Below are 12,414 nucleotides of genomic sequence, written 5' to 3'. Positions count from 1 at the left end.
GGTTTGTTTCCAGGTTTTTAGCTACTGTTCATAGAGCTGTTAATGTTACTACGCTGGTAAATTTATTTCTTAGTTTATTTCATGTTTGCATGACCACATTCCCTTCTAGTTGAGTTATTTTCCCAAACAAACTGAAGCTGAATTTCTTGATTTAATTCTTTCATCAAAATCCTTTTTGGAAATTCCGTAGTGAAACGAATGGAGGAGAGCATGTGTTCCCATTGACTTAGCCTCTCTTCAGGTCATCTGACCCAGTTGTGGTCAGCTGTCGGTCCTGATCTCACTGGGCTGTTGGGAAGTCCATTTTAGTTCCAGTAGTCTTCTGTTAACTTAAGTGAACTGGTCCTGTTCCATGAGATTGGGAGAGGGCTCTGCTCCGTTAGTTTGGACCTGGGCAAGAAAGTTATATTTAAACTTTGTATGTGTTATTTAACTGCTCTGCTTTTGTTTCACCTACCAAGCTTCCCTGATAGTATATGTTTGATAGTTATTTTGTTGTTGTTGATGGAGTTATGACAATTTTCAAACCCTGTTACTTTCTCTTGACAGTAGGACTTGCATATTATGCTAAGAGCATCTAGATAACTTGGTAATCCCGGGGCCTTATTTTGAAATTTTGGTATTATCTCAGTAACATTTTTCTTTGCCTTAGGATTTATTCTAACTAATGACTTAAGGGAAATGCAGGGTGCATATAGAATATATAGTGTAATGTCCTGAGAATATTAACATTGCAGATTTGATTATTTGCCATCAGTAGCCTTGTAAGTTGCTCTCAACTTCTTCCCTCCTCCACTTGTCCTATTTAAAAAGTGAACTTAATTACTAATCAGGAATTTTTACCAGGCTTATACAGGGTAATTGTACAGATTTTGGAGGGAAACATTTAATTGAATGCAAAAGTGCTGACTCCTATTCTTTACTTAAATAAACAAAAAGTACAAAAACAGGACAAAGCTGTTACTATTTTCACAACTATATAAGGAGACCACCCACACGCTAGAAACTCAGTCTCTGCTGGGTGTGTGTCAGCATTAGAGATGCATAGCATTCGTGTACCTGCCCCACATGAACATACTTTTTATTGTTTAGTATTCCAGCAGAGAACTGAAAATGGGTAAATTGTGATATACAGGGAGGCATGTTGAATTTCTGAGCCATTCCTATATAGAATTAGATCTAAGTAATTATTACGAGTGTGGTTACAAAACCATGAAAATGTTTTTCATGATTGTTGAGAGAGAAGCTTAACTAAGTAGAGATCACCAAAAGTAGAAAGGAAAGATTTGGAGAAATGAGTTTTGCTGATTTTCCCATCTTGAATGGAAAGGGCCAGTAGATACCATTTCAGTCTTCCAGTTGTGAAAAAGATTTAGTATAAACAGAAATAGTACTACACAACTAAAAACTCAAGGAGCTAATACTCATTTCATTTTATACTTTTTACACGTAACTACATATATTATTTGAAATAGGAAGCATGCATTTTGAATCATTGAAACGAATAATCAGAAAAAAATGTATCCAGTATAGAAAAAGACACAAAACAATACTTTATGTAGTGTGGAAATTATCTTTCCTCAAATGTTCGAGGCACTTTTTAAAAGGCACTTTTTAAAATTGTTTTTACTTGGCATATTTCTTAGAAGAAATTCCTTCAGAGTGTTTTCAATTTTTTCTAAATTACATGGAATTCTATTCTTAGTTTACTGGATGTTAATTAGGGGTGGATATTTCATTATAACAAGTGCCTTTTAGGTACAAAATGACATTCTGATGCCGAGTTTCGCTTCTTGGGCATGGTGATGTAGTAAATACATCAGTAACCTAATATTAAACCATTTTGCATAACTAAAATAAATCCCACTAGGCCTTAGTAGATTACTCTGAATAGATTTGATTTAGTAGAATTTTAATATACAGAATGGGACTGGGCTGAAGTTTTCTTTTGTGTTTGCTGTGGTAGGTTTTAGAGTCTGGGTTTGCATTATAAAACAGTTGGGAAACTTCCTATCTTTCATTTGTTCATGTATTTATTAGTTAGAGTTTGAAGCCAAGGAAGGGGGAAGAAGTTTTGTTCTTCCCTTTCCAAATCACTTAGCCAGAACTAAAAGCAACAGTACTATAATTAAATTACATATATTACTGCTTAGCTAGGTTTTTTCAGACTAGCTTGGAAACCAAACTACCATTTAAGGCTATTTCTTTTTCCTTCTCTGTAGGAAGAATGCGGAGCAGATTCCAAATAACTGAAAGAGTTGACTTGTGTGTGTTTTCTTTCTTCCCAGTTTCTCCTCTCTCTATCAGTACTATCATGTGGCCAGGTATCATCCCCCAGATGTCACTCAGCTGATGAATTCTTGCTAGTGACCATGAGTATTTAATGGTTTAATCTACAAGTATTTTAAGTAGTAAAGCACATCAGTAGACCTGATGAAACCTTGGCTGTAGAAATAAAGCCTAACTCATACCTTACTGGTGAGACTTTAATTGATAGAACTTAGATAGTTCTTTATACATCTAATGTATTTTTTTTGACCCAGCACCTCTCCCTATAGATTAGTTAAAGGAAGTGGTTTTGGATATAGGTAGGGATTTAGTTACAAGGATGCACAGTAAAGCATGCTTTATAACTGTAAAGGTTTATAGATAACCTAAATGCTCAGCAGTAGGGAATTATTTAAATGAGTATGGATGGTTAAATAATAGAATATTATATAGCCATTAAAATATTACTAAAAAATACATTTGACCCTTAAAGGTGTCTATAATACGCAAGGTGAAAAAAAAATTTTTTACAAAACTTGAAGGTATCATATAATCTCATTTTGAAAAATAGGTATAGGGCATGTATACTCACACACACGTACAAAACCTACCATAGTACACACCAAAGTAAAGGTAGGGATGCTCTCTTGAGCACATGGGATTATGGGTGACAGTTTTCTCCTTTGTATTGGTGTCACTGGGTTTTTTGAAATGAGCATGCATTACTTCTGTAATAAGAAGAAAAACACTTCAGAAAAGGATAAACAAATGCCAGCACAAATAGAATATGTAGAAATTATGTCTCCATAGAAGGAAACTGTACCTAGAAAATGAAATGATAGGAATATAAACTTGAGGGTTTGGTGTTTTTTTTTTTTAAGATTTATTTTTGAGAGAGAGCATGCGTGAGAGCATGAGGATGCGGGCAGAGGGAAAAGCAGAGGCCCCACTATGCTGGGAGCCTGTTGCGGAATTCAGTCTGAGCCGAAGGCAGATGCTTAACTGACTGAGCCACTCACACACCCTCCTTGAGTTTTTAATTGTGTATGTAGTACTTACTATTTCTGTTGATACTAAATCCTGTTAAGCAAAAAAACCAGGTCCGGGTCTCCCTGAAGACTCATTTAGAAAGATCCACTTTTTTTCTCATCTTGTCACCTTTTTTTTTTTTTTTCCTCCCTAAAACGTATTTTGACTCTTGTCAGCTTCAAAAGCAGTTCTTCCATTTAAAATTCTGTGTACTTACTTCTGGGATTATTTGACAGACCATCTGGATATTCGAGCAGCCCGGATTCTTCTGGATAATGATCATTATGCTATGGAAAAACTGAAGAAGAGAGTGCTGGAATACCTGGCTGTCAGACAGCTGAAGAACAACCTGAAGGGCCCCATTCTTTGCTTTGTTGGCCCTCCCGGAGTTGGTAAAACAAGTGTGGGAAGATCGGTGGCCAAAACTCTTGGTCGGGAGTTCCACAGGATTGCACTCGGAGGAGTGTGTGATCAGTCTGACATTCGAGGACACAGGTAGACTCTTTCTCTCAGTTTAGCCTCTGGTTTTCCATTTTAATTGACTAAAACCCTTCAGAAGCCAAGGCAAAATGTATATCTTTTTCTCAAAGGGCTATTTGTGATACCTTGAATCAAAAGGACACTCATAGTACTTATTTATAGTACATCTATAGGATGTTTATAGCTGGCGTAGAGCCTCAACAGTAATGGTGAACCCAAACTAACCTTGTTATTTGTATGACAATGGATAACTAGTCTTTGCCTCAGCCTTCCTGAAATTTCATTTGAATGTAATTATAAATCAGTTATGGTTAGATGTTACAGTGTCTTTACATTCATTTTGGCCCAGTAGCATTTCATAAATAATGACCCCTAACTCTTAGAGTTTAAAAAATAAGTACAACACAGCTGGGGCAGGTAGGAGAAGGGAAGAAATCTTTGATAACAAACGTGTTTTCAGTTTAACTTTCTTTTAAGAAGGCTGGTTTTCCATATGGGTATAAGTAATAAGGAGAAAGGATAGTTACTAAGACCTATCCTTGCAATTTTGACACCATTTCTATAAAAATACATTGAACTGTGAGAACTGAGTCTTTGATTAATCTGACATTATTAGAATCAGATTTGCATGTTATGTTCATGGTTTTGTTCTCTCTGATCTCTGTTGCTCAGAGTGGAAGATGCTTTGGGAAAGCATGAACTTTCTGTTTCGAGGTTTAAGGGTTTCATAGCAGTTGCAAGTTGTGAGAAAATATACCTATAGTGTGTATATTAAAGAACACTTTAAAATGTAGAAATCATGGATGCTTATTAAAGGATATGATGTTGTAAACCTGAAACTAATGTCAGTGATATCTCAGGTTTAAAAAAAATTTTTTTTAAGAAACTGCTTAACTTCCAGTAGGAAGTAATTAAACTGAAGATAAAACTTCTCTCTTCAAGGTCATACCCTCAGTCTTAAAGTTGTTAAAGGAATCTGAATTATACATGGAGGCTTTGAAAATCATGCAGGTACTGGCAGTAACCAACTGCCAATTTAAGTTGGCTAATTTAGATGCATATTTACAGTTTGGTGAATATGGATTAAACTTGTGTGTGTTGGGGGGAGAATGGGATGCTTTTATAGCATCTTGTTTTCCGTTTGTTTTATTCATTAGATCATTGGCCTTAGGCAGGAAACCTTTTCAGAAACTTTTCCATGAAAAATGGTCCTTTTTTTCTTTTATTTGCTTATTTACAGTTCTTATGCATTAAAGAAAAATCATTCCAAGATTTCAATAAATAAGCAATGAGGGCTGCAGATTAGGTTAGGGAATTGATCTGGGTCATTCTGGCAATTTCTAACTCTTTTTGTCACCTAGACCTGCTTATTCTCATATGTGCCACTAGAGGCTGTCCTTTGCTTTTATAAAGAAATTGGCGCGTTATACCAATCTGAGAGAAACTGGATCTAGAGCCTGAATCTTTTTATTTTAGCTCAGGAGCTTTTGGGAGATGTTTCCCATTCAAGTGACTTGATTCATGCATTCAGAGTTGTTTTAGTTCACTTCTTTCTTTTGATATCTGTAGCATAGTATTGTGTAAGTGTTTGATGGAAGTTAGGGAATTTGTGGAATTATTGTCATGAAATTAATATCATGAGCACATGACGTGCTTATTCAGTAAGGCTTGGAAAGCACTTACTCAGTGCCTGACACATAATAGTAAGCATTTGATAAAAGTTAGCTTTAATTATTAATTTTAAATTCTCAGGAAGGCAAGTTTACATTTAAAACCTTCAATGAATTCAATCTGATTTTTAAATAGTACCTAAAACATCCTGTTTTTAGCATTATTATTTAATTTATGTGACAGAATTGTGGAAAAATGTATTTTTGTGATGACTGTTGGTGGGCAATATGTAATATCATAGTCCTCACCACTTAAGAAGATTGTTGGTTTCAAGCAGAGCTCTGTTTTAAGTTTTTACTTACACTGTTAGACATAAAATCTGTTCAAGTGAGTATACTTCCACATGTGTATCATTAAGAAAATTGAATCTGTTTTGTGTCTTTTGTAAAATGAGGCTGTGTATTTGCCTAAAAAATTTGTGTAAATATAAACTTTTTAGGAATGTGTGGCATGCATAGAGGCTGTGGTTGTTGCCAGATAAAGGATGTATGGATTATTCTGAGTCATTCTGTGCCTGCTGGGAAGTACTCCCTCACTGTCCCTGTACTAGGTGTTTCATTAAACACTACAGCAGCCTGCCCTCGTACAACTGGGGGCTTCCTACCCACCAAACCTCCCAAGGCATCAAAGCCTGGAGAAAATTTTTATTTGAAAACCTGTTTGGAAGCAGGTAGAGAGTGGGGTGTGGCCATTCGGGGAAGCAGAGGTTGAGAACAGAGTATGGACTTACGTCAGAGCTTGTGAGTTGGAGGTAAAAAGAAGGGGAGGAAGAACAGTAGCTTATAGCACAATCATGGGGTGGAGTTTGTGAGAACAACTGGTTCCATGTGACAATGGAAGCATTTTGGAAACACCCAGGTCTTGGCATTTAAGTACTGGTCACATGCTCACAATTAGAGTTCATGCAAAGTTTTGTTTTTCCTCAGCCTCTGAGTAGGCACCACTGTTCTGCAGTCTTAAAATAGCCAGGGAAAAACAGAGCTGCTTTATATTATCTTCCTTGCTTATTCTCTTGATTTTGTCACTCACTTTTCCTATTTTCCCATGCTCAGAACTCCAGCCTTTTGCTAGAAATACCTGTTTATATGAAGGAAGGTGCTATTAGGAATTGATTTTAAAAACAAATATGTATGTTTTAGAGTTCAATGATAATGAAATGGGAGGTGGGGAAGCAAAAGAAAGATTTGGTTTACATTGAAATCTTAAACTTGGAAAATCATAATCTGACTTTACATTGGCCCATTGTTTTTGTTTATATTATTTTGAGTGGCTTAAAGGAAGGAGAGTCATGTTGATGCTCCATATTAACTAGTACAGCTTTACCGTCTTAACGCTTCTCATTTGGGTTTGCCTCCACCGGGGTTTTTCTGTTTACTTTCATAAAAGCCACAGAATCCCTGTTCTTACAGTTTTTGCAGCTTAACATTTTTATATTTAAATATTTAAAGAATTTAAATCAGTTCATAGCAATTAAATATAACTTCTTTTAGGATAAGTTTTATGAAATCATGTTTGTGTAATAGTTTTTCATTAGTTGTTTCTTAGTGAAATATACTTACTGCTATGATATATCTCAAGTTATTGTTGATAGTAACGCTTTGGAAGTGATTCGCCAGCTTTTTGTTCAGATAATAAAATGGTACCATTGCAAGGAATCTTTGGCTCAAACGAGGTGAGAAGAAAAATGAACTTTTGCTTTCCACGATACATCTTCATGAACCTGAAATGGTGACGTTTTAAATAAATTAGCTGTTTCATTATTAGTTTCCACAAAGGGAAAATAAGCAAAGTAGCAAGCTTTTAATATATTTTTAGCATAGTATGCCAGACATGTTATAGTTTACTCACTATCCTCCTTATAACCTGTATTTGCATATAGCTCTTCTTTGCCTCTTTAAAGTTTAGTTTTATTTTTAGGCCCCAATTCAAGTCTTTCTCCACTAACATATGTGCAGTCAGTTATGATCTTACTCTTTTCTAAACTGACCAATTATTGTCCGTTGTTTTCTTTTGATGATTAAATTATATAGGCCTCTGGCATTCATAGTACATTACTGTAGAGATAAACTATAAATATGGGAAAAGTATGAACTCTGTAGAGTAGGGTTTTTAGCTTGTCTTATTGTCCTTTGTATCACTCCATGCTCACAGCAGAGTGCCAAACATGGTAAGTTCTCTCTGAGTGCTTTTTGAATTCAAGTAAGATTAAAACATATTTATATTTTGGAAGTCTTGTGGTCTTTTAAATGAGTGCATCCGTGCAAATGAGTACGTAAAAAGATTTAGGAATGACTGCTATAAGAATAACAATTTGATTTGTTTAGGCATGCCGTATTAAGAACTGTTTTTAGTTCCTTAAAGACTGTTTTTCTTTTGAGATCATTAGGATCTCTTTTAAGGCTTATTACTTTTCCCAGTTGAAGAGATATGTATACACCCTTGGTAGAAAATTTGGAATTTTTTTTTTGAAAATTTGGAAGTTTTTTTAAAAAGGAAAAAAAAAATTCTCATGTTTTCTACCATTCACAAAAATAATCACTATTAACATTTTATTTCCTGCCAGACTTTTCACTGGGCAGCTTTTACCCTTTTTTTTTTAAGCAATTGTAATCATCTTTCCATTTAACCTTATAACATACATTTTTATATTACAGATTCTTCCTAAGTATTGCTTCAGTAGTTTGCACTGTAGCCCATTAAAGCTCCTTAATTGAGCAGGCATGAAAAGGTGGTGGTGAAATGCCCGTTTTCTCCCCTTCTTTAAACATTGGGAGAGAGATGAGTAAATACATATTGTTCCTGATACTTAGATGTCAGTGACAGTGACAGGCTGACCAGCCTTTTGGCTTACATTGGATTTGAAGATACCCAGACACAGAGTAGTAAAGTAGTTGATTACCATGGAGCTGTAAATACATGATACTGTAATTGAAAAATGAAAAATGGTGATCTTATAACTTAACATTTTGAACTATGTAGACATTTACAGTTTTATTTATGTCATAGACTAGTTGAATAATCCTGATAAACCTCTGAACTGCCTGTACCACTTACAAGAAAAATAGAAATTCATATAGTTTTTAAATTAACTTGTGTACTTCAGTTTTAAGAAAAACTTCTAGGTAATCATGTATATGGGCTGAATAATAACTAATTAAAGAAATACATTCTTTGAAGACTTCCCTGTATTGTGCTGTGCTGCTTTCTAGATGTTATATCATGAGGAAGGACACGATAAAAGGACATGGAAAAATTTTTTTTGCCCTCAAAAAAGTTGTTGTTTGTAAGAGTATTAATTTCATTAATTTCCTACCTATGTAGTTTCTCAGGAGGTTATTTTGATATGCTAATTTATTTTTTAAAAGCGGTTATTTTCGGTGATATTGAAAGAGAACATTTTTATTTTGTGTATTACTACATTTTTAACTATCTGATACCTATTCCAAAGATTTATTCTGTTTCTTTAGTCAGTGGATTGCCTGCTACCGTACCTCCTGGCCAAAGATAGCTCATTATAGATATTTTCCACAGCTTTTGGCTCTATTTAATGGTTCTCTTCTTTGTTTGACCTCTAGACTAGTAGTACACATTTGGGGAATGTCACCTGTGATTGAAGAACACTCAGGGCATTGAGTGTGCTTGGTGCTCTGGAAAGACATTAACGTCAGTGAACATCTTTTGAAAGCTAACTGTGTGCCAGGCACTCTGCTGTGTCCTTTACCTATTGTGTATTGTAATTGTATATTTCATAAGGTTGAATACGCTCTTATTACGTCCATTTTACATATAAGGAAACTGAGACTTAGGTCAAGTAGTTTGTTCAAAGCAGTATTCAAAGGCTTGTTTGGCCTTCAGAGTGGTGAAAGAAAAATACTTTGGGTGCTGGCTTGGTTGATCTGATGTCCTTAAATAAATTGGGAAAACAAGCTTCTGTTTCTATATGCAGGATCTACTATGTAATAAGACTCACTCTCTATCATCAGCTTGCTCATTGGCTCTTTAGAAAAGGCTATGTACTTGGTACCCATAAATAAAGACTAGGTTGTAATTGCATCAGATGAATTGCAGGGCCAGTAAATGCTATAAGACGTTGCATTTTTGGGAAGATCACATTGTGAGAGTTGGTCAGGAGAAGTTTAGAATTTCTGGATCTACATAGGCAGGGGAAAGTATTAAGGGCAGGAAGGTACCATATTAACAGAGGTTAAAAAAGCACAAGGGGCATAATAGGATTGTGATTGTAGATAAGGCAAGAGTGTAGTGACAGCAGGTTAGGAAGGCTGCGGGCCGGGGGTGGGGTGGTGCAGACTGCATTGTGAAGAGCCTTGAATTCAGAGGAGTTTGGATTTATTCACTAAGCTCCGGGAAGCAATGAAAGGTTTAGAGGAATTGCTTGTATATAGACTAGGATCTAGATTTCTGCTTCTTGAGAAAGGACATCTGCCTAGAATATTATTTTCTCTCCATGACTTTAGGTCTAGAATTGTCATTACCTGTTTTTGAAATCTACTTGTCAGAAACAGTAAGGAAAAGAAAGAAGTTGATGCAGTAAGAAATGACCCTTAGAGGCCTGGCAGTGTTTTGTTTTGTTTTTAATTTCCCTTCCCTACTTACTCATAGAAATACTGTATGTTCTGTAGAAAAATAATTTGAGAGACTTTTATTAATTTTGAGTCTCATCCTTCTAGTATTCCATTCTGAAATCTTGAATGTGCTGACTCCTTATTGTAATATCATAGTGTTTATTGTATTTGGTTCCAGTGCCTCGGTCACCCTCTCTGGATGTAAGGCATTCCCACGATATTTGTAAGGCTTTCTTGTCTTTTCAAAGGTCGCTCTATTTACTCTGTCCTACTTTACACAGTCATGTGGTGAAACTGAGGCCTGCTCTTGGATCGGCTTTGTGCCTATCCTAAGAAAGCTGTTGCTGTAACACCCCATTTGATCAGTTTCTTGTAGGCAGACAGGCTTTTATGTCTTTTCGCAAACAGCATCTGCTTTACACATGGCTTAGGCAATAAGGTTGTAATTAAAATTAGTAAATTGCTGCTTAAAGTTTTGCTGGCTTTGTTAAAAAAAAAGTCACTTTTCAGTTTGACAAACACATTTGTTTTTATTTATGCCACCCTCTAGATGTTATAATTATGTAGATAATTCTTTTTTTTAATTTTTAATTAATTATTTATTTATTTTAAAGATTTTTTAAAATTTATTTATTTGACAGACAGAGATCACAAGTAGGCAGAGAGCCAGGCAGAGAGAGGAAGAAGCAGGATCCCTGCTTAGCAGAGAGCCAGATGCAGGGCTCGATCCCCTGGGATCAGGGGATCTTGACCTGAGCCGAAGGCAGAGGCTTAACCCACTGAGCCACCCAGGCACCCCTATGTAGATAATTCTTGTTCAGATATTATAAAGGAGCCTCGTACATTTTAATGCACAACAAAATATCTGGCTGAACTTGGTTATACTAGTTAATATATATGGGATGAACACAGTTTTATTCAAAAGGCCAGAATTAATGGAATTTTGATATACATACTTTTGACCCCAGGTCTTATATAAGTAATAACAATCTGTTGCCTCTAAAATAAAATAATTTTGGGGTGCCTGGGTGGCTCAGTCATTGAACGTCTGCCTTTGGCTCAGGTTGTGATCCCAGGGTCCTAGGATCAAGTCCCACATCAGACTCCCTGCTCTGTGGGAAACCTGCTTCTCCCTCTCTCACTCCCCTGCTTGTGTCCTCTTGCTATGTCTCTTTCTGTCAAGTAAATAAATAAGATCTTTAAATAAATAAATAAATACATACATACATAAAATAAAGAATTTGGATTTTTGGTGGGGAGGGGAGTGTGCATTTTGAATGACCCTTTGAAACAATTCTGATTTACTTCATAAAGGAAATGATGATGATGATGTTTTAACCTGCCCTGGGACAACCATTTCAGTGTGTAAAAAGGTGCTTGTTTTGGGGGGAGTGGGGAGGGTACTCTGAGAAACTATGAAAAGCATGGGAATTAAATTTATTAGGCTTCTTTGGACATTTGGAATCCTGAGAAGTAAGAGTTATAATTATTTGTTTAAGTATAATGTTTCACAATTTCACTAAATGGTAAAAACTAGATTGTTCAAATATTATGGGAAACTTACAGCCAGAATTAAATAGAAAATAAAAATTGGATCTGGTAACTCTTGGTTGTATCGTAGAGCTTTTTAAATATATAGTACCTCTTTGCTATATTATTGTGATAAATAAATGACTTTTTCCCAGTCCTAAATTTTGATTTCTAAGTGATACCACTCTTACCCCTGACATTTCCTGATAACTTGCTTGCTTGCTTTCTGTAGGCGCACCTATGTAGGCAGTATGCCTGGTCGTATAATCAATGGCTTGAAGACTGTTGGAGTTAACAATCCAGTGTTCCTGTTAGATGAGGTTGACAAACTAGGAAAAAGTCTACAGGGTGATCCTGCAGCAGCTCTGCTTGAGGTAAGATTTAGAAACTTCCCTGTCTTTGATCACACCTGAAGAGTACGGATGGGAGCAGATTATTGTAGTCAGTAGCATATATATTGGCGTGGGTTTAATCATGGGAAAAAGTGTGATACAGACTAAAATCTGAAGCAAATTAATATTTAAGTTAAAATGTCTTAGAGATTTCTTCTTTCTTTCTCTAATAATCCCCTCATTTCTTTTTTCTTTTTTTGTTTTGTTTTTATCAAATACTTTAAATTTTATACATGCTTTTTGTTCAGATAACAGTAGTTCTATAAGGTTATTACAAAAAAAACAGGAAACAAGTCTTCTTCTCCTGGGGTCCCCCATGTCTACTTCTACATGTTAAGCTCTTTAACTTTTAGTTTACTCAGCTGTCCTCTCAAAATAACATGAGTGTATTGCTGCTCTTGATTATACAATTTCTGGCATCATCTATTGATTCTTCTCTATAAGAGATGAGGATTTCGCTT

The 12,414-nt window shown here is 35.6% G+C and overlaps 1 protein-coding gene across 1 annotated transcript in view; it reads left to right on the top strand.

The window, feature by feature from the left end:
- The window catches only part of LONP2 (lon peptidase 2, peroxisomal), a 120,016-nt gene that overhangs the window by 28,348 nt on the left and 79,254 nt on the right, over positions 1 to 12,414 (top strand). The window contains exons 7-8 of the mRNA XM_080828152.1: positions 3,534 to 3,792; positions 11,794 to 11,935. Coding sequence (XP_080684278.1) covers positions 3,534 to 3,792; positions 11,794 to 11,935 — 401 coding nt within the window. The remainder of the gene's footprint in view (positions 1 to 3,533; positions 3,793 to 11,793; positions 11,936 to 12,414) is intronic.

The sequence above is a fragment of the Martes martes genome (genome assembly GCF_963455335.1).
Source record: "Martes martes genome assembly, chromosome: 17".
Classification (NCBI taxonomy): domain Eukaryota; kingdom Metazoa; phylum Chordata; class Mammalia; order Carnivora; family Mustelidae; genus Martes; species Martes martes.
This window is presented reverse-complemented; position numbering and strand designations above follow the sequence as displayed.